Source organism: Saccopteryx leptura, chromosome 5 (genome assembly GCF_036850995.1).
Source record: "Saccopteryx leptura isolate mSacLep1 chromosome 5, mSacLep1_pri_phased_curated, whole genome shotgun sequence".
NCBI lineage: Eukaryota > Metazoa > Chordata > Mammalia > Chiroptera > Emballonuridae > Saccopteryx > Saccopteryx leptura.
The window spans coordinates 31078003-31099938 of NC_089507.1; the positions used below are offsets into that span (position 1 = coordinate 31078003).

At 37.6% G+C, this 21936-nt stretch overlaps 1 protein-coding gene across 6 annotated transcripts in view; it reads right to left on the reverse strand.

The window, feature by feature from the left end:
• The window catches only part of ATP8A1 (ATPase phospholipid transporting 8A1), a 232445-nt gene that overhangs the window by 148618 nt on the left and 61891 nt on the right, over positions 1 to 21936 (reverse strand). For 3 of the 6 annotated variants that reach the window (XM_066387033.1, XM_066387031.1, XM_066387030.1), the window contains exons 7-14: positions 19953 to 20026; positions 13851 to 13920; positions 12082 to 12209; positions 7913 to 8024; positions 6692 to 6857; positions 4863 to 4990; positions 1920 to 1997; positions 734 to 822 (exon numbers count right to left, since the gene is read on the reverse strand). In XM_066387033.1, the coding sequence (XP_066243130.1) occupies positions 734 to 822; positions 1920 to 1997; positions 4863 to 4990; positions 6692 to 6857; positions 7913 to 8024; positions 12082 to 12209; positions 13851 to 13920; positions 19953 to 20026 (845 nt within the window). Of the gene's footprint in view, positions 1 to 733; positions 823 to 1919; positions 1998 to 4862; positions 4991 to 6691; positions 6858 to 7912; positions 8025 to 12081; positions 12210 to 13850; positions 13921 to 16452; positions 16527 to 19952; positions 20027 to 21936 lie in introns of all 6 variants that reach the window. The other 3 variants (XM_066387035.1, XM_066387032.1, XM_066387036.1) reach the window with 2 other exon arrangements.

The following is a 21936-nucleotide window of genomic DNA, read 5'->3' on the forward strand; positions in this document are numbered from 1 at the left end:
GTCTCACTTGTGGATAAAGATGGTTGGACAATTTGGTAATAGGTCAATTCAGTCATTCAAACTGAGGGTCTTTCACTTTTGGATCATGTCTCTTAGGAAATGTAGAAATTAATTTTCTCTCTGTACCCTATAAAGTATTTCAAAATGAAGGTTTTTGAAACATTTGGGCAGGCATAGCTGGATAAAAGAAATAACTGAGCACTGAACAACATATTCTAAGGGACATTAATAACCTGATAAAAGTATTCAGTGATATTCATTATCTCCTGGATTTAGAAGTTTTATGTCCCTATTCCCTTCCCATCATCAGAAAATTAAATTGTTCTGTGAATGCAAAGAGGATGATGATAATAGAAAAAACAAATCAAATGGATAAGTATTAGAGAAACAACATTTTAACTTGAAAACTGCCCAAGGATAGACCACATGTTCTTACCACCTGCCAGCCATACTCTAACTTAACGGCAATGCCAAGGCAAGTGTCTGAGTACCAGAGAGAGACCTTTGGCAGTTCCAAGCTATGAATTTTTGGGCTGCCCCCATTTCTTGGGTAGTTGCAAATGGAAAACAGTGCCTAAACAGAAAACACAACACACACACATATACTGAAATTGAAACAGCTGCTTTCCAGATTAGAAAATAATCTCCTCTAAAAGAACTCTCAAAAAGGTATCAAATGGTTAGCACTAATTAAACGTGTATCGCATATTCTATTTAAAAGGGGAAAACTTACCCATAAGCAACTCCAGCTATGGTGCACTTCTTAAACTGCATTACATTGCATGTCAGAGTACCAGTTTTGTCAGAAAATATGTATTTTACCTAAAAAAGAGTTTAAAATTTCTCACTAAAATTTCAGAAGTCTGTTTATGCTGGTCTCTTACGGGGGGGGGGGGGGGGGATCATTAAATTCTTTTTATTTTTTATCAATTTCCTTATATTAAGGGCACAATGGAATAATATTAATTGACTTCTTTCTGCATATTAAGAAATATATCCAACTATATTGTTTAGTATTTTAGCAATGAATCATTTCATGTATGAACACTGAAGGCTATCAAGCTATTAGTAAAACTACGGTCAGATAGAAATCAGCTCTAACATGGTCTGAATTCTGCTTGAAAGTGCCTTTACAGCTACTTAACATTCATGGAGCACAAATGCTCCACATAACAGTGTTTCTCCACATAACAACCGCAGAACTAGCAACAGCTTCTACAATTAACTTCATACAACATCTGAACTGGGGAGGAAAACTACAATTTTGGTCAAAATATGATTTGAAAAATCAGAGTTAGCAGATGTCAATGGTACAAAAAAAAGAAGAATCTCTTCTTAGCCAGTACAGGGTGGAGCAAAAATAGGTTTGCAGTTGTTTCTATGAAAAATAATACAATAATTAATAAATAATAATATAACAATCAACTCAGTGTTTCCTGTACTCACAACTGTAAATCTACTTTTTGTCAACCCATGTGTAAACAGATGACAAATATTCACATATGTGTGAATACTATATGATTATAAATCTAAAATTCCTTTTGACTATTATACTTCAACTTACATAACTTCACTGATAAATTTAACTTTTTCCTCCTTTTCCATCAGAAGCTAGGAACCATTTTTAAACTCAGAGTTTATAACTCAAAAACTGGCAATACTTTGCTACTAGTCAGATTATGTACTGAAGGACATCTCTAGTGCAATATCTGATTTGAGAACAAAATACACTTTTTAATGTTTTTAAAACTTCAATTACTAAAAAATGAAAATTAATAGTTATGTACTAACATGTATATATACACTAATTATTCAGCGAATGGGAAATCAGCTGTCAATTCATGTGACGTTGCCACACAGGGCAGAAATCACAATGAATCTGACTTCCAGTCAACACATCAACAAGAAAGTTCATTTACCTGGCCAAGTTCCTCATTCAGATTAGATGTTCGAGCCATTGCAGCAGTGTCTGTGGGTTCATAGTGCATGTCGAGATCCTTTTTAAAAATAAAAGAAAATAAGTCATTGCAGATAACTGGTATGAAGAGATTAAGTGAAATTTTATTGTAGCTGGTAAGTTCTGTGCATGGCCATTCTTATCTGTTGCCATCCCTCTATGCAGTTGATTTCCCTGAACAGTACTCAGTGGAGAAGACTGTATTTCACGGTAAAAGCAGAACAGTGGGTTGGTAGCACATGTCATTGGAATTAGGTGACCTTGGTTTACTATCATTCCAACCATTTCCTAAGTACTGGACTGATTATAAAGATTAAATAAGATAATGCATGTGAAGTGCTTCCTGTAGTATCTGGCACAATATAAGTGCTTAATGAGAGCTAAAATAAGAGCAACCAAATATTGATAACAAAATTAGAACTTCACTCCCCTGAGAAAAGGACCTAATGGATTCCAGCTTGTTGTACTTTCCTGGCCAAGTCTCTTAGACTGTATATACATGAAAGTAGGAGTGCATTCTCAAAACACAAAGAAAAATGTATAGCTTTTGCACTGATGTGTGCTTACTTTGCACCCAGTACTATGAAGTCTATTAACCCCATAAAAATTAATATTTTCAGCCCTGGCTGGTTGGCTCAGTGGTAGAGCATCAGACCAGTGGGTGGAAGTCTTGGGTTTGATTCTGAGCCAGGGCACACAGCAGAAGCGCCCATCTGCTTCTCCACCCTTCCCCCTCTCCTTTCTCTCTCTCTTCTCCTCCTGCAGCCAAGGCTCCACTGGAGCAAAAGTTGGCCTGGGTGCTGAGGACGGCTCCATGGCCTCCACCTCAGATGCTAGAACGGCTCCAGTTGCAATGGAGCAGTGGCCCCAGATGGGCAGAGCATCACCCCCTGGTGGGCTTGCCGGGTGGATCCTGGTTGGGCGCATGTGGGAGTCTGTCTCTCTCTCTCTCTGCCTCCCTGCTTCTCACTTCAGAAAAAAAATTTAATATTTTCTATAGAACAGTTTATTGGCAAGTCAGAGTTGACTGATTGTCACATGTCAAATGAAAAGGCCAAACGGGTCTCTTCCATATCTGTATTTCAGCCTGCTCGGTATCACTTCTGAAGTAAACTGTTGAGTTGTAGGCGCCATGTTTTAAGCAGGAAATGAAACAAGCGGGCAATGTTCAGAGAGCTAGCTGTGCCTGGGATGGGGAGTAAGCTGGAAACCGCGTCAAGCGAAGAACAGAAGGAGGCGGAGGATATTCAGTTGAGATGGGGGATATGGCTGCAGATTTGGCAGGACAGCCAGTTCAGTTGTTTTGCAAGGCTAGTATTTGGAAACAAGATTAGACAATTTCATAAAAGACCTACTGGGCAGAACCAGAATCAAAAGGAGACAAGTTACTAATCTTATTTCTACACAAAGAATACTCTGCCAGGTAAGGGAAAGTCTCTTTGGTCAGGACTCTTACAAAATCTTTGTATACTGTATTAGAAAGATGGTAAGAAGGCCTTCTGGGTTCATCTAGCACTAAAACTATATAATTATTTCAAGCAAATATTACTCTCAAAAACCCAAATAATAAAGTGATTGACTAGGCATTTGAGTTACCCTACTATTTCTTATTGTAATTGGGAAACTTTCAGTTAAGTTTTAATTGTATTTATACAAATTTTATTACAAGGTTTTCCACTAATGTACCGCCTGCATGAAGTGAGCGATGCTTGCAGCTTATGTTAGATTTCTAAATTATACTATGATTTCTAAATTACCAATGATTCTGAGATTGACAGCTGAGGTGGATCATTCACCACAGGAAGATAACGAGCAGTTACAAAAGTATCACTAGTTACATTTTTAAAAATCTTAATATTGTTCATATTGAAAAATTTTAAGTGATATAAAAAGAAACACCAAAGGATAATACCAAAATTTTTCAAAATAAAAGGAAAATTAAAATTTTAGGCAGATCAGGCCAGGAGATTTATTTAATTTACATAAATTCATTAATTGTAACTTTGGTAAGAATAAAACTGAGGAAGAACAACATATTTTTTTTTTCATTTAGAAAGTTAAATTTAACAGGATGACATTGGTCAACAAGTGCAGAGATTTCATATAAATATCATTACATCGTTTGAATAGTTGATTATGTTGTATATCCATCACCCAAAGTCAAATCATTTTCTGTCACACAACATATTTTATAAACAAAACATTATAAGAAACAGATGTCCAACATAGTTTCCCAAGATTAAAAAAATATATATCTAAGAAATAAAAAAAAGGGAAACTTTAAGCACAGCTGAAATTGTTTATAGTGTGGTAAAGTAAACTATGGAGATGTATAAAACATGACCAACACCCTGGTTGTTACAAGTAGTAAATACAGTATTATTCTTATAACACTCAATTGTTTACAAAGCTGTCTGCCAGGTTGTGCAATTCCTCTGATCTATATAACCATGGGGAGATGCAGGTAAATCATGTTTATTATTCCTAAGTGAGTGTCTAAGAAAGTATGTCTCAGAGAAGTCAAGTGGCTTGCCAAAGTTCACACAGCTCCTGAATTATAGAACTAGTAATATAGTCCGGATATTTGAACTCCAAATCCCATGGTTCTCCTTGTCTGCAAGACCACGATCTAACTGAAAATAAGTTTCCTGAACTAGAGACCTATTTTCTTCAGATGTCTGGTCTATAAACTTGTGTGATGTTGTGATGAGAGACTTTGTTATTGATTTTCAACTGTCAAATAAATTTATTATATTAGGCTCAAAAATATTTTGAAGTATTATCTAGTAGTCCATAAAAGGTGAGGTATAATTAAGGACTTTCTTTTCCTTCTGAGAGATTAATAGACCCTATGAAGAAAAACTATATATGTTTAGAGTAATAAAAACCAGTAATTCATACTTACCCAATTTATGAAGTATGCCTGGGTAAATTTCACCACTTCTAATGTAACCAACAAGCTGATAGGAATGAGATTGTTGAAAAGGATGATGAAGGTCAAGAAATTCAACCCAAAATTATTAGCACCACCATCTGTTAGGAAAGGTAGGAGGAAAAATACTTATAGTTTTATATATTTTATTTTGTACTGGCCAGAATTTTAAGTATAAAAATATTTTTCATTTGGTATAACAGATCTAGATAGTTTGGGAGGAATACTATGTTGATAACTGTTCTTATTCTCAAATACATTCAGGATGAAATAGCAGTATCTGTGTTCAACATGTTGTTAATCCTATTAAGAGCTACATAATAGTACTAAAAGTGAAAGTGCTTAGGAATGACCTCACTAAGACCTCACACAAACCTTCCTATAGGTATTTCCATTATTCCCGTTTCACAGATGAGGTAACAAGCTGGAAGACAAAGTAACTGTTCCAAAATCACATAGCTGGCTAGCAAATGGCACAGCCCAGATTTTAGCTGAGGTCTGCCTGATCTCAGAGACTTTGTTCTTTCCACATTGAACTCTGGTGATTGTTTTTGTCTTTATTTGTTTATTTATTTATTTAGTGACAGAGAGAAAGAGAGAGAGACAGACAGATAGAGGAACAGATAGGGACAGACAGGCAGGAAGGGAAAGAGATGAGAAACATCTATTCTTTGTTTTATCTCCTTAGTTGTTGTTCATTGATAGATTTCTCACATGTGCCTTGACTGGGAGGCTATAGAAGAGTGAGTGACTCTTTGCTCAAGCATTTTAAATTCTGCCCAAACACAGTTTAGAGATTTTAGGGACAGGCCTGAGAGTTTATAAATAAAAAATCTTAATGGGGATGAATCATTTTTATATAAATTCTTAAAAAATACTTCCAATTTAAAGCATGCCTTAAAAGCAAATAAACAAAAATAGCACCAGCAAAACTAACCCAAGCAAGCAAAAACAATGTAGGGCTGGACCCTAGGTCAACACAGCCTTCGGTAAATTAAACTCCTCCTCCTCGACAATGAAAATAAGACAGCTATCCCAGATATGCTGTAAAGTATACAAAGGAGCAAACTGATGGTAATCATAACAGTTCTAAAGTTGAAAAACTAAATCAATGACTGTAAAAGAAAACCCCGAAACAACAAAACTTGAAATAGCTGCAAAGCTAAATCAATATAATAAAAAATAACTGAAAAAAATCAATTTTGCCATAAGATGGAACACAATTTGTCTTCATACTTTTGAAGATTAAGTATTTAATGGTTAAGGATTCATCAAAACAAAATGTAAACTTAGTTTCCAGAAATATTTAGGGGTGGTACATTAATGCTATAATCATAAAAGGTTAAATGCTCCAAAAGAAAACTATTTAATAGCACCTACCCTAAGACAAGGTGACCATTAACACAGAACTCACTGAATGATGAGTTCAAATGACAGTACATTCAATTGAAACATTTTAAAATCATGTGAACACTTTTGGGGCTAAATACACTTATCCTGCTTTCTTTAACAGTCAGCTATCTAACTCCCTATATTAAAATATTTTTAAACAAATAACATTAATAAAATAACATTTTATATTATTGTGAAGTGCTCATTATGTTTTTAAGGATTCTGAAATTTTAGTTATTCTAACATTTTGCTTAATTCGACTGGGAACTACATTGAAAAAGAAAGACTAAATGCTCAGCTATCTTGTCAACAATGTTTTCCTTTAGAAATAATAGAAAATTCCAAGAGCAGCTGTGAAACAAATATGTTTTCATAAAGAAAAAAATGTTAGTAAGTACTTCAATGCTTACAATTCAGATTGAGATACCAGTCCTTGCCCGAATGCTTTCGATTCCAAATGGCCGAGCCCACAGAACAGATAAGGGACATGGCAATTAAGATACAAAATAAAATCAAAATTTGTACATTGGTAATTCGTTCCACATTAGAAAGTTTAAGTGGTGGACTTGTTGAATTCTGAAAATAAAGAAACAAGATGAGCATTAAGAAATGTGTACAATGCTTTAGTAATAGGTAGTAGTAGTATTCTGATGAAGAGGATGAAGTCCTCATCAAACTCAAAATCTAGACATGGACAGATACCTGAAAATTAGACAGACAACCATCACAGATATCATAAGCTGTCACAGGTTAATTGCCTCTTTTTCTAAGGGCCACTATGTCACCTAAACCCTTTTCTAGAATGTAAAAACAATAATAAGAGAAAAAAGAACATTCACTTTTTAAACATAGCTTTTTGCATTGTGGCAGGTAAGATGAACAATGTATTCATTACTTGACTACTTAAGCAAACAGTATAGATAGGAGGGATGTAGCTTAGCATCTTTGTTCAGGAAGAAAGGCAGAGAAGGTGTTCTATGAACCCACAGCCAGAAACCTGGACAGTCCAAAGTACAAAGGCAACATTTAAGGATCACTGGTTTCCACATTTTTGGTGGCATTTAGTAATTGTTTTTACTGAACACAGCAGCTATCCAAGCAATCCTGGCTATAAAGAATAACATAGATAAGTTTCCTCAAATGTATTTAATAATAGTGATTATGCTAGATTTGTGCTAACCAGGGCAGCCTCAGGATACAAAATTAAATGTCATAATCAACATAAATTGGCTTACGGAATTTATAGAATGATTAGGGTGAAATCATTAATAGCAGTCCTTTTTGCCTTTACAATGTACAAAGTTATCAATCAGCCCTTAGAGCAGATTTTCACGGAGTATCTTGAAACTGAGTTTCCCCCACCCATTCAGCCACTGAATTCTGATGATATAATGCAGAGAAGGAGCCTCCACAGGCATGTGTACACATTACAAGTGGCTAGGATTAAGGATGGCCATGTTCGGTGTGCCGCAAACCACTGCACAGCCCACTCCCCAAAGATCGGGCTTCTGGAGGCTCAGGAATCTGCGGCAGAATGTCTGCTGTGTCTGGGACTACTGCACCGAAAGCTACAAATAGCACATTTTCAAAAGATTTAGGTCCAAGAGGCTTCCAGAGATAAAAAATCCCACCTGCATCAGCTTGGTGTCATGTCCAGTGTAGACAACGATTCCGTGAACCCACTGTGTGTTTCTCAGCTGAGCGCCGCGGAGGAGAAGCTGATCCGCTCCCAGGGGAACGGTGCTGTGACAGATGATACTGATATCAGAAACGACATTTTGTAAGATGCCTAAGAACTCTACAGCCACTCCATAGTTCCCAAACAGGCTCTGTTATTAAAATAACCTTCCTCACATTTACTGTATTTTTTGAAAAGAAGTCATTTTTTTCTACCAATAAGCATCATTTTTGTCTGCAAGAACAGCTGCAGAGAAGCATTTCAGCTGCTTCCCTTTAAACATCAAACCAGCCATTTCCTACATTTGCATCTCACAATCCAAAATAGTAGGCAATATTTTCGAATTCAGAGGCTAATGCTCAAACCTATTTAAGACTTTCCCTGATTTAGTCACCTCCACCTTCCTTTAAGCTAAAAATAATAGGTTCAGAAAATACACAGGGTAAGAAAAATACACACACAGATCTCCTCACACCTTTGCAGCGCCATCTCTGTCCTCCACAGGTTAAGTCCCTGTATTTAAAACCTCGAGGACATTTATTTTTATCTTACTTGAAGATTGGTTCTCTAAGATCTGTGAATAAATTTCCAATAAATGGTAAGTGGCTAACAAGTCTGGAACACTTCACTGAAATGAGAGCAAATGGTTATCCATTCCATATAACTTAAGCCATGTTTTTCATGAATAAGGGTCACGTTGGGTCTTTTGTGGGTTTTCTGCAAGGCTGTCCCCTATGGTAGGTTTTTGGTTCATATAACCTAACAGATATATCAGAAGGGTACGAGCTGTCACAGATACAGTGGGATTCTTGATGGAAATGTACTACTCAATATCTAGCAGCTCAAGGATTCCTGTCACCGACTCTTCGTTTTAATAAGAAAAAAAAGCAAGAAAGAAACGTCAAATATTTTAAAAAACTCATTAAAAAAACTTCTAGAAAAAGAAGGACACAATTCCCCAAGAAAAGTCTCCAGACAACACGACTTCTTTGTCCGTGGAGGTGAGCGAGAATGAAGCCTTCATTTCTGGTGGGCTTCTATGGTCCAGTACGCATCTAAGGCCGGCTGCTGCTGGGAGCTTGGGCTTTCTTTCAGGAACTACACAAGTGGCGCCGGTTCCCGTGGTATCACTCCAGACAGGTGGGTAATAACATCACCTGAAGCCTACCATTTAAACGAGTTCACCCTTAGGAAACAGTGCACTGCAGTTTAGAAAAAGAACAGCCACTGTAACTCTCATTCTTTATGCAGAGCAGTATGCTTTCAGACCAGCTGAAGGGAACCCCTCCCAGTGTGTGTCTCCAGATTCGGGGTGCACTTCAGAGTTGGGAGAGGGCTTCAGGCCTAAAGCAGCTTTCCAAGAAGTTCTTGGGAAACTGCTCGAAGGTCCCATATGTGCTAACTGTTCTTCACACACCCAACTGGGTATAATATAGCTACTGTCACCTCATTATTTGTAGTGCAGATTTAGATATAAGCTCTTCAGAAGCAAAAAGAAAAAAAATATATATGTGTATACACACACACACACACACACTACTTTTCAATTCTAAGAACTCAAAAACTATTATAGTTTTCCTTAGAGTTGGAATTCCACAGCTTCTGACAGGAGACAATGATTCTCATCCTTACTGGAACCAAGTGCACTCCTTCCAAATGACTTGGCTCCGAGAGCTCAAGGTATCACTGTCCAATGTGCTACAGACACAAAGGGACTGAAAATCTATTCCCACCTTTCTCATACATTAAAGCACATTATATAAATTCTATCTGCACCCTAAATATTGGCTCCATCATACCAAGTTTTTCCTTCCCTGAATGGCTTTGCTTGGCATCAATTTGATGGAGAACTGATAAGAAATGGAAGGTGGCCGGTTAGGAATGCCAGACCACAGAAACATTGCTTGTAAAAATGGCCAAATCTATTATTAGTCTATAACCATGTGCTCATAGAAAGATCACCATGTGCATGTTTTAGAGCAATATGTGATTACTTCAAAAATTACAGAAAAGCTTTTGGCGGATCTGAATGAGGCTGACAGTTTGGAGTATATTTCAAAAGTCCTTTAGAATTCAAATACTGTAATACTGTAGTTAAAAATAATGAAAGCACTGATGCTGTCTCAGGTTGGTGGGTTGAACTAGAGCATGTAGCTGGCCACTTACAAACGCCTGGTAGCTAAGATACACTGCGAAGTAGAGAAGGCAGGGAAGAAGGGAGGGGGCAAGAGGAAAGAGAGGGAAGCAGGAACGACCCTTCCTTCTTCCAAGTTCTCCCTACATCTTTGCTCCCCTTTGCAACAAAACTCCTTGAAAAACTTGTCTCTACAGCAGGTCTTCCAATAATGTCCCTTCGTTTAAGGTGGCTCCATATAACGTTAATGAGAGGCTGTAGGAACTTAACTCTGGTTTATGCTGATTGGCCTATAGTATAATTGGTTTTCTCAAACGTCATTTTGATTAAAGTCTCAGACCTGTGGATGGCATCATGTGAGGACTTACTGTACTCGCTGTTTTCAACTCCTTCCATGATCTCAAACTTACTCTCATCTGCTCTTCCTGTTCTAATCAAGCCCAGGGATCTCGAATTGCTAAAGCCAATTGCTAATTCTCAGCCTTGTTGTATCACCAGCGATGTCTGACACACTTGAGTCACTCCATGTGGGTTGGTGCAGTTTCTTCACTCTTCATTTCCACCCTACCGACTTGGCCTCAGTTTTTTTTGCTCTTTTCTCAAACTTAATGTTGGCGAGTCTTCGGAAAGTCCCGGGGGCTGTTCACGTTTCTATCAATACCCTTTCCCCTCGGTGACTTCTTCCACTCTCATGGCTTTAAATATCTCTGCCAGCTACTCCCAAATTTATCTCATGAACCCAGACATCTATCCCAAACTCCAGGCTTATATATTCAACTGCCTCCTTGACATCTCTGTCTAGATATCAAAAACTCATTAATTCCAAAACTGAACTGCTGGTATGATTTCCTCAGAACTCTCCAGTGGCTCCCCGTTTCGGACAGAGAGACACCCTTACCGTAGCCTACAACGGCTTGCATGGCCTGGCCCACTGCTGTCTCTCAGCCTTCTCCTACTCTCTTCCTTGGCCACTACACGCCAGCCACATGGCCCCCTGACATTTCCATCAATACTCTCAGCACTTTCCCACTTTAAGATGACGCACTGATCTAACCAATAGTTTGCCCTCACTATTCCTTCTGTCTGGAATTCTCTCCCTCCAGACAATCAGTTAACTTCCTCACCTCCTAATCACCTTTCTCAAAAGTGACGACCTGAAGGAGGTTTATTACGACCACCCGAACTAAAAGCGATGCCCTCTCTAGGGCTCCCAAATCTTCCTTATCCTGGACTGTTTTTTCTACAGCACTGAACACTTTCTAACATAATATAAAATTTTCCTTTTTATCATTTTATGTTTGTCTGTTTGCCCTTCTCTTACTGCAAGAACGCAAGCTCACTCACAAGGGCGGCACCCTGCTTTGTTCCTGGCTGTCTCCTGAGCATCTGTAGCTGGCCTAGCCGACTGGATGATTAGTAAGTACTGGCTGAACGGATGAGGGGAGACACAGGAAAGAGAACAGGAGGGCATGGGGGTGGGGGAGGGGAGCAGTGGGGAGCCGGGCAGGAAGAGCATGACAGCTAAAGATGAATAAAGATGATAGATAACATGGCCTAGAAAAGAGCAGGTGCAATTACACAGAGGAGACAAGAAAACACCCGGTACTATGGACCCCTTGGGGCTAGAGGCTGAACTCCTTGAGACATCAAGAGAACAGGACGGGACCCAAGCCGCAGACTGCACAGTCAGACATAGAACGTAAGCATTCTGGCCAAGAAATAAGCCACTAAGTTACGTGCCAGAAGTCTGGCCTAACCCAGAAAACATTTCACTACCAAGTTGGTGGGAACCCTGGGGAAGCTGTTGGCTACACCTGCAGGGCTACGCTCCAGCCTTTTCACAAAAGGACTCTGGGTGTCAGTAACACGGAAGTGCTCAGGAAAAAGGTTCTCAGCGCTCAGACTCAGAGCCAAGGAAATATGTACCCAGGTTAGTAATGCACTGTGACACAGTGAATTGTGTTTTTATCAAAACTGATTTTACATACCCATGCCCATCAAGCCTTATGTTTCCAACAAAGTCGTAGAGATGTCTGTTTGGACTTTCACACTCGACTCGGCCAGAAATTCTCATCAAACTCTCGATGTCTTTTATATCTGATGTTACTGGTAAACCCTGTTTAAACATTTTTAAATGAGTAAGTGTTTGTTAAATACATTGCATGTGCAAGGGAAGAGGGAATTCTGAATCCATCCAGGCCGATGATCTAAGAATTCCCACTAGTTTCTAAGCTATCCTCCCCCTTCTAAAACAAATACTCTTTTGGTCAAGTCAAAATTAAGGGACACCTTCCTCTCCACCTGCACATAGGTTTTTAGTGCAAGAATAGAGCAGCTATTGGAAAGTTCTAAAACATATTCAAGAGACTGGAAACTAATCTGAAAAGATATTCTTAAAGAAGTTCTTAAAAATCTGTTTGCTTCCAAAGATAAATACAGTGTGAATCTGTCTACTGAACACAGTCATGTTCCGCTTAATGTTTCGATCAATGATTGATGATGTATATGACAGTGGTTCCATAAGATTATCACGGAGCTGAAAAATTCCTATCACCTACTGTTATCACAGCTGTCTTAAAGTCACAGAGCAACATGTCACTCACATGTTTGAGGTGATGTGGGTGCACAAACTCATTGCACTGCCAGTTGTATACAAGTATAGCACATACAATTATGTACGGCACACAATACTTGGTAATGAGTATGTTACCGATGTATGTATTTACTATACTATACTATACCTTTTATCATCCTTTTGAATGTACTCTTTCTGCTTAACAAAAAAAGTGTGTGGTAAAACCGTAAGGCGGGTTATGCCAGCAGCAGCCTCACACACTCAATGTTTAACTCTTGATTGCATCATTTTCTCGTGCTTGATATAAACTCATGTTTTTATGTACTTCACATGGCTGCACAGGCTTGCAGCCTATGAGCAATGGGCTACTCCATACAGCCCAGGTGTGCAGTAGGCTCTACCTCCTAGGTTTGTGCAGGTGCACCGTATGGTGTGCGCACAATGACGAAATCGCCTAAGGACGCATTTCTCAGAACTATTCCTATCATTAAGTGGTGCGTGACTGTAATTTTTTGAAAGTCCCCTTTAAAACATTAAAAATAAAAACCTTACAGTTGCTACGTATGAGGGATGGCATGGGAAGTTAAGTATAGAAACCTAAGCGATTCTCTGAAATTAGGGAGACATTCAGAACAGCAAGAAACTGTGTCTTTTCAATATGGCAAAGCCAATCATCTGGGCCAGGCAGCTGTGATGTCAGTAGGCGACAGGAACTTTTCCAGCTCTGTGATAATCTTATGGAACCATTGTCATATATGCCATCAATCATTGGTCAGAACACTAAGGAGCACATGAGTGTATTCTCTTGGGTTTTAAGTGAATGGTGAGGATGACATGGGAGGTTGGCATGTGGGGGAAGGGAAACAGGACATCAAGAATGAATAAGCCAAGACACGTCAAAGCGCTCAGAATTACTACTCTTATTATTATCATCAGAGCGTTGGCTATTACATTAAAAACATTACAAATAATATCTATATAAATAGGACCATATTTAATCAAGCAAGTAAGTTTGAGCGTTCTATAATCTGAATACCAATTTATAAAAACCTCTTCATGTGGTTCAATGAAGAACAATTTGCAGCTGGACAGAATTACCTCAACTCAAGACAGTAAGAAATAAAGCTACTGTGTCCCTGTAATAAAACAGCAATAATTACAGACACCTGTATCAGATCTTACCTGTCTAATTTTCAGGTTTGTTTCACCATCCAAGTTGGATGTTTCAATGTAGCACATGGCCTGGGGCTCACTGTTGTTTAAAATTGAAAAGCAAAAAGATTCAATGGGGGAAGAGAAGCATAATAATAGCTTATTCAATGCTCAGACTCACTGAAGCCTTTCGTTCTAGACAAAGCGTTAGTCGCCTAGTTTCTTGACGGTTTCCATTTTTCCCACACAACGCTGTGAGGCAGAGCCCATGCAGGACAGCTCATGGATTAGCTTTTCAGCCACAAGGACCCAAAAGCAATTTCCTGGGAGCAATCAATATAGACCGTCCAGACAAGGTAAATGTTTAAATTTGTCACATTGTATTTAAATTGCTCATCCATACAGACACAAAGCAGACTGAAATCTAAAGCTGTTCTGTGTCTAGATTTAACTTCAGCTTAAAAATATCAGGTGAGATTCATGCTCACAGCCACATGTAAATTGGTTAAGGAAAGTGGTTGATTAGAAAATTCCAGATTGCTGCCCCTAAACGCTTCCATTTGCTACTGTTTTAGAAAAGATGAATAGGATCACGGAAACCATAATACTTAACATTAAAGGCTCTTTGAAAAAACTGGATGAACAGATTTTGCAGTAAAAGTAGATATACACTTTCCTCCCCCTAGCTTTCCAGCTCCTATTTTATTTCTCAAAGTTGTTTTAGAGACTTCTGTGAAAGCATAAGCTAAAGCTAAAACCAGCCAATATGCCCATATTGCTCTTTGACCTGAACCTGGGAGAACTGCTTTCTGGATCCCCAGCAGAGGGTTTAGTGGATGAAGACTGGTGTGCAGGCTGGTGGAAGGGGTCCATGTTCTCCGGGGTTTCTCACAGACACTACGCCCTGGACCATCTCTAGCCTGACCCTTCAAACGCTAACTTTACTTGTGCAATAATCATAGGTGAGTTTGCAGTCCAACTGTATAAGCTGATCCTTAACTATAAGGAAAAGCATTCTGAAGTTAAATCAATCTTATTAACACTAGTTTATACAAATCTAACTAGTTAACATCATGTAAGTAACTATGAATGTCATCTCTGATAAGCATGTGTAATCAACGATGGAAAGAAAAATACTTGTAAGTTACAGGCACCTGGAATTTTCTGATCAACTTCCAATTTGTACATGTGCAAAACAGACCATTCTGAGCTTCAAAAATGGGCACGTAGCTTAGTTTTGTGTCCTGAAAATTATTAAACCACATGGTTATACAATATTTTACAGATTAATTTTAAAGTAATTTCGTATGTTCTTCAATCTACTTTATGGGCTTTTTTTTTTTTTAAGTCCATAAAAGCTGATATTTTTTTCCAGCTGGAGAAATTTTTCAGTATTTATATTTTCACCCTATCAATTATTCAAAGTTCTACTTTTTATTATTGTCAAAATAGTAATGTGGCTCTGGCAATGGCTGCCAATTTGTAGTATCTATTTAAAATATAAATGGTTTACAAAATTATAAAGCCTATCTTCTGATAACATAGAAGTATGATAATCAACAAATGCTAAACAAATAGTGCTGATTCCATTTTACTTTGGCAGTAAAACTCATTAAAGTTTTACTTTACATCTCCAAGTCTGTTCCCGTATTAAAACGAGAGTAACACTCTCATTCTACTCTATGTATTTTTTTTTCATAAAGCGACTTTTCTAAAATATTAAAAGTCTAGGAAATTAAAAAGTTCAATGGTCGATTTCTACTTGAAATGGGGCAAATAAAATATGCATCCAAATTCAGAACATACTTAACCCCTTAGGACAGCTGTTACTAAAGTAGTTCTTAACAGTGCTATGAAAGGCAGCAAGATGTCTCAGATCAGGGATCATGCTAGATAATAACTATTTCAGCAAATGACGATGGCATCCAACACACAAACTGCAGTCAGAGAAGCAAAAGCAGGCTCTTTGGTTAGTAAGTGGAGAAGTGAAACAAGATGCGTATCAAAATGCAGACGCTAGCAGAAAGCTGAAATTGACCACAGCAACGTGCACTTTGTCACTAGATACAAACGGGGTAAAAACTGTTCCCAAAGCATGCGGAACAGAAGGCACAGCATCGAGCTCTGTGCAGGGGGTCCTCCATCAACCCTAAACAAGCCCAAATTACAGTCATGATTGCTGAAGGGATTCTCTAGAACTTAGAGAAAATTTCAAATATAAGAATAAGACAGATGTTTAAAAATCTTAAACATTTCTCAATAGCTTGGATTCATGTCAAGCTTAATGTTGTTTAAAATAATACACGGCAGAGGTATTAAATTAAGTCTTAGTATTTAGGCCTGTTTTTAAATATGAGTACATATTAATGATATACAGGAAATTGAAATCGATCTTTATTGGCATGCCTCATGGACTCCTATTGATCACAATAGGAGCTGAATCTGCCCATCATCCAACATTTCTTTCAGAAAAGGCCTTTAAAACATCGGTGAAATGTTCATCACCAAGAAGTCTCAAAACGTTTGTGTTTTAAAGGAAGAGACACAGAACTCAACCATCTTTTGGTATAACTGTTCTCTGGTGTAGGGTGAGGATCCACACACACACATCCTGTACGGCTCTGGTTCTAACCTGGAGGACAGGCTGATGAGATCTGCTGGGAGATGCTCCCCATTGGTCACTTTCACTATTTCCCCTACTGCCACCTACAGGTCCCAGTTTAAAATAATTAAAATGGGGGGGGGGGATGAATAACAGAGAAAACAAACAAACAAATAAATGGACAAAGGAGACAGAAGTTTGAAATTATTACAGAAAATAATACATGTTAATAAAAATGTCTAATGCCAATTTTTTCAAAAATTATTTTGATCAGGTCTAAAGGCACAAGAAAACATGGAATATGTAAGGATTACTTATTTGCTTTTAAGCTCAATTGTCATTTTTTAATGTGAAAATTTTTGATTTTTCTAAATTTTAATCACAAGCACATCTTAACATAATAAAGAAAAATATATTTTTATATAGAGCTACTTTATCTGGAAGATTTTCCTTTTTCTAATTCCTAACTCTCATCCTATTGGCTCTATGTCCGTTCCTAGCCTAGAAGAAATAATTATAGGAATTACTTTTTAGGAAACTACTTTTGAAATACAAAGTCCACTATACTAGCTCTTCCTCTACACATACACTAAAAAATAATTGTTTAAAGTTTTCTGATTCCAAAATGTTTTAAAAGTAAATTGCATAAATATCTTATCAACTTTAATGCAAAGGCTTCAAAGACACAGATTTTAGGAAGTTAAATGGCGCATTTGCAGCCTTTAGTGTTATTTAATAATTAATAAAGTGTAGGTAATGCATTATTTTGGGAGGATAATACTTTGGATCGAGGTGATATTCTTCAAAGGTATGAAGCAGACATACCAAGGACCTGTTTGGATTTGAATTAATAGTGTGAGTTATTTGATTTTATACTTTCTAAACTCATGTATCTGTTTGTTATATGATAAAATTTCAGCTTCTTCATTTCAAAGTGAAAATTAATGAAACAGTAACTTGCAGCCATACTTAGGCTTTAATACCAAACTAGCTCAAAGAAGGTATTATGTTTTACAGTCAATAATTTAAAATATTTAGGAATTAAAATATATATGATAACTGTTGTTTATTGCTACTGCTAAATGCTGGTCACCTGTAGGTGACAACACCACGTACTGGTTTTGATAGCAGACAGTATGATATCATGAAGATATTAGGTTAGGAATTAAGTATTCCAGCCTTGACCATGTCATTAGCTAATCATTAGCTAAATCTAAGTGGTTAAAGATAAGACTTAAAAGTCAAAATCCCTCTTTCTATCCAATGATGACAAAACTTCACCTACTTCTTAAGCCTAACGTAGCTTCAAAAGAGTCAAGTAATGCAAAAACCTTTTTGAAAAAAAAAAACAAAACCTGAAAGGTGGTATTTTGCCAATTGGACAAAAATATCTAACAGCACAGTATTTTGTACTTTACTTTAATCCCACTAAATAATAAAAAGCAAAGAATGATTTAATTTTTAAAAAAGTAATCATCTTTGGAGGAAGTTAATCCCTGTGGATGCTATATTAACATATAGAAACTATTTAATTTACCAATATTAACAGCTACCAGTGAATGTTTTTAATGGTTAGAAAATAAATGCTCTAAAAATGCTCTAAAGTTTAAGAAATACAAGCACAGAGCATTATGGTAGTTACTAGATTGGACAGAGGCAGATGAAAAATATTTTGACAACTTTCTAGTTAGAACTATAAAGTCAAAGCCATATAGTCAGTTATCTATATTCTTGAGGATATAAAATTTAAATACTGTAATTAGTGGTTTAGCATATATGATTCTCTCTATGAGATAATGTTTCTATGATAAGTTTAATCAGGGAAACATCAATACTTTCTTAAGTTGCTGAAATGTTTTACTATATTTAAACTTAATTATATAAACACGACATTCAGGTGGTCAATCAGCCATTTCATTTCTCAAATTTTTACTCAGCATGTCGTTCTGTTGATTAGACATGCTTAAAATTTAATGAAATACTATCAATTTAAACAAAAAGGAGAATCGAGGAATCTGAGTTTAATCAAGTAATCCATCTTCCTCCTTTTAAAAGATATGAAATCAAGGCCTGTGTCATAAGTATTTTCTTCAAAATCACCAAACCAAGGCAAAAAACCTGGTCTCCTGCCTCCTAAGTAGAGATCCCTTTAACACCTGACGTTACTCAGCCTGGCACAGAGACAGCAAACTCACTGTCAGACTCATTCTCACACTGCCCTGTTAAAACTAGAAGCAAAGAAAACTATCAACAGAAAGATTGATTTAAAAACCACCCAATTTCAGCCTGACCAGGCAGTGGCACAGTGGAGAGAGCATCAGACTGGGATACGGAGGATCCAGGTTCGAAACCTCGAGGTCACCAGCTTGAGCGCGGGCTCATCTGGTTTGAGCAAGGCTCACCAGCTTGGACCCAAGGTCGCTGGCTCGAGCAAGGGGTCACTTGGTCTGCTGTAGACCCCCGGTCAAGGCACATATGAAAAAGCAATCAATGAACAACTAAGATGCCACAACAAACGAAGAAATGGTGCCTCTCATCTCTCTCCCTCCCTGTCTGTCTGTCCCTATCTGTCCCTCTCTCTGACTCTGTCACAAAAATAAAATAAAAACCACACAATTTCAATTTTTCTGATGATAAAACCTATTAACAAAGGACACAAAGTGCTCCCAACCAAGAAGTATGAAAATATAACTACCTATAATTTCTTCAACTACTTATAGACTTACTTTTATAAATATCTGGATAACCCTTACTTGCTCATTTCAAGCTCACTAATTTGGCATATTTCCAATCACTTTCAATAATGACCTGATTAAACAGATTTTGAAAAAAGGACACTCCATATTTGTATGTGGATTTTTACAAATAAAACTGTCCAAGGAAATGATGATAAACAACCTCTAAAACATTAAAAACATTTTTTTATTATTTTATATTAGGACTATTTTTATAGTTTTTAAACCTAAAACCGTTTGAAAGTCACATTCTTTCAAGGGTAACAGTGCCATATGCTCTGAATACTAATTCATGACTATCTTCAATACAAGTGAAACAAAAACGATCTAAATTCAGTCATGGAACTCATCCATTTTCTTGTACCAGTGCACCATAAAGATCAAGAAACTTTGGAGGGAGCTATGAATGCATCATCAAAGAATTTATCATGAAAAAGAATTGCAAGATAAAATCCACAGAATCCAATCAGTGTATTATATAAAATAAATGACAGGAAATCACACAAGAATTGGTGGTGGATAGAAAAGGATCCGGACATACTCAGAGGGGCTGTGAGTAGACCCTTTAACAGTCATCATGACTTCTGACTTAGGAAGTATAGTACCTATCATTTATTTTATATGGCAAACATGAAAGAGTCCTTTAAGTCCAATCAATTTTTAACGCTTAATTCGAAATCAGTAGAGAGGTTTAAAATTCTTCGTTTATTCCTTATTTCCTTGGAGAAAGCACAGGTCAAGGCAGGGTAGAGAAACCATCCTCTACACTGTTTGAGCGCCAGCAGGTATCTCTACCTTGATGAGAGAAGGACAGTGTCAGCAGGTATATACTCTTTGCCTTTTATTATAACTATATCTCCAACATTTACCTGAAAGAAAACTAGGAATTGGTTAATTATCTGCATTGAAAGATAGATACAAATATACAACCCACTGTATTTAAACATAAAATACAGTAAAAAAAAAATGGTTACTGGCAAACAAGAACCACTTATCTTTAAGATGGCATAAAATTACCTAGCAGTGAGGCCAAGGAGGGGGCACACCTCTAAAAAAAAAAAATGAACGCTGTATCTTTATCAGCTATAGAATGTCTGAATAAAATGTATCTATTTTATCCATTTAATTGACATCCCAACTTCTCATATTCTCTCTCTCTCGGACATAAATATAAAAAGGAGGAATTTACCCTGTTTAAGGAAATCTCAGTACAACTCATTATTTCTTATGGCGACCTTCTGAAATAGGGGTTAGTTATAATTCATAATTTAGAGAGGAAGAAGGTGGGTCTAGGTTCTAAGTTACCTGCGCAAGATCACAGTGAGATGAAGAGCTTAGACTCAAACCCTCATCGAGTGCCTGCGAAGCCTGATGTTGCATAAGTAAGTATAATGAAAGTATCACTGTATTTTAATTTAAAAAAAACTAGCTTAATCTCTTTCTCATTTTACTACCTGTTAGTGTTTCTGTGAGCATGGACTGAAAACAAATTAAAGACATACTACGTCAGAAACTGTTAGAAGTAATTTAAGTGACAGGCTTTTGGCAAACAATACAACTCGAACTCAAGTTACACTGACAGTTACTCCCATTATAGCATGAAGTTGCCAAATGAACCTAAACATAAGTTTCAATTCTCAATCAACAAAATAAAAGCCTTTTTTTGGTTTCGTTATAGCCCCCCCCTTTTTTTTTTGGTTAATGCCTTTCCCCTCCCTACTTTTCCTTGAACCCTAAAACTTGACCCCAGAGGGAGGCGAGAATGGCACCCTCAATGGGAACCACAGTAAGAACTGCTTCCGGGACAGCCCACGACACAGTAAGAACTGCTTCCGGGACAGCCCACGATGCTGCTGTATATACTGGGGTTGGAACAGGTTCGGGAGGTTGGAGGGCCCTCTGATCTGCTGTGTGCTGGCTGCCCAGATAGGGAAGCCCTGGATGCCTTGATTCAAGAGATTTATTCCAATGCAAATGCAGATTATCTAAAATTGACAGATTGCCTGGGACCTCTGAATCCAAAACCCCCTTCCTCAAAGAAGGGAAAATAAAAAACAGCAAGTATAGCTGTAAACTGGTCCCTAAAGTAATGTGTGGTGACTACACTGACAGCAAGATAAAGGGATGTGAGTCCTCTGTGCCAGGGCACTTAGTGAGAATGCTACCCGGGTTACGACGTCATTGTTCTTCCATCGCTGTCTGTGTGTAAATGTTTTCTCTCCGACTGGACTGTCTGCTTCATAAAATCAGGATCAGCTTTATCCACATTACAGTACTGAGAGGCTAACAAATTTAGGAAAATCTCTAGTTGACTGCACTGCTTTCCAACACTGTTCTTTATTCCTTGTAAGATAAAGGAAGGCTAATGGTTATTAAACTGAAGACTAAAAGGAAATATCAGCACTTTCTATGGTATCATGTCGTTACTTTGGTGGCCCGGGAAAACCAAGGGCTCATTAAGTGTCAAGTATTCTCCCCAGAAGGAGGGAGCCGACTTCCTCCTGGTGAGGCCTATGTGTTAGGGCACTTTCTCAACCCATGCAAGCGTCTCTTTCCCCTTTTTGGATTTTGAGCTCCTAATGTGGCATTTCCCTTCCCAGCCTGGTGTGTGTGTGTAAGAGGAGCAGACAGAGGAGAAAGTCAAGATGGCAAAAATTCTTTGACCACACGTTCTAATTGAAGGAATATCACTACAAAGCAGTTTTAGTCCCCAAAATGCCGCAATTATGAAAATATTTGGGGCTTAGGCCACTACCTTGAGCCTTTTCAAGTCACTGAC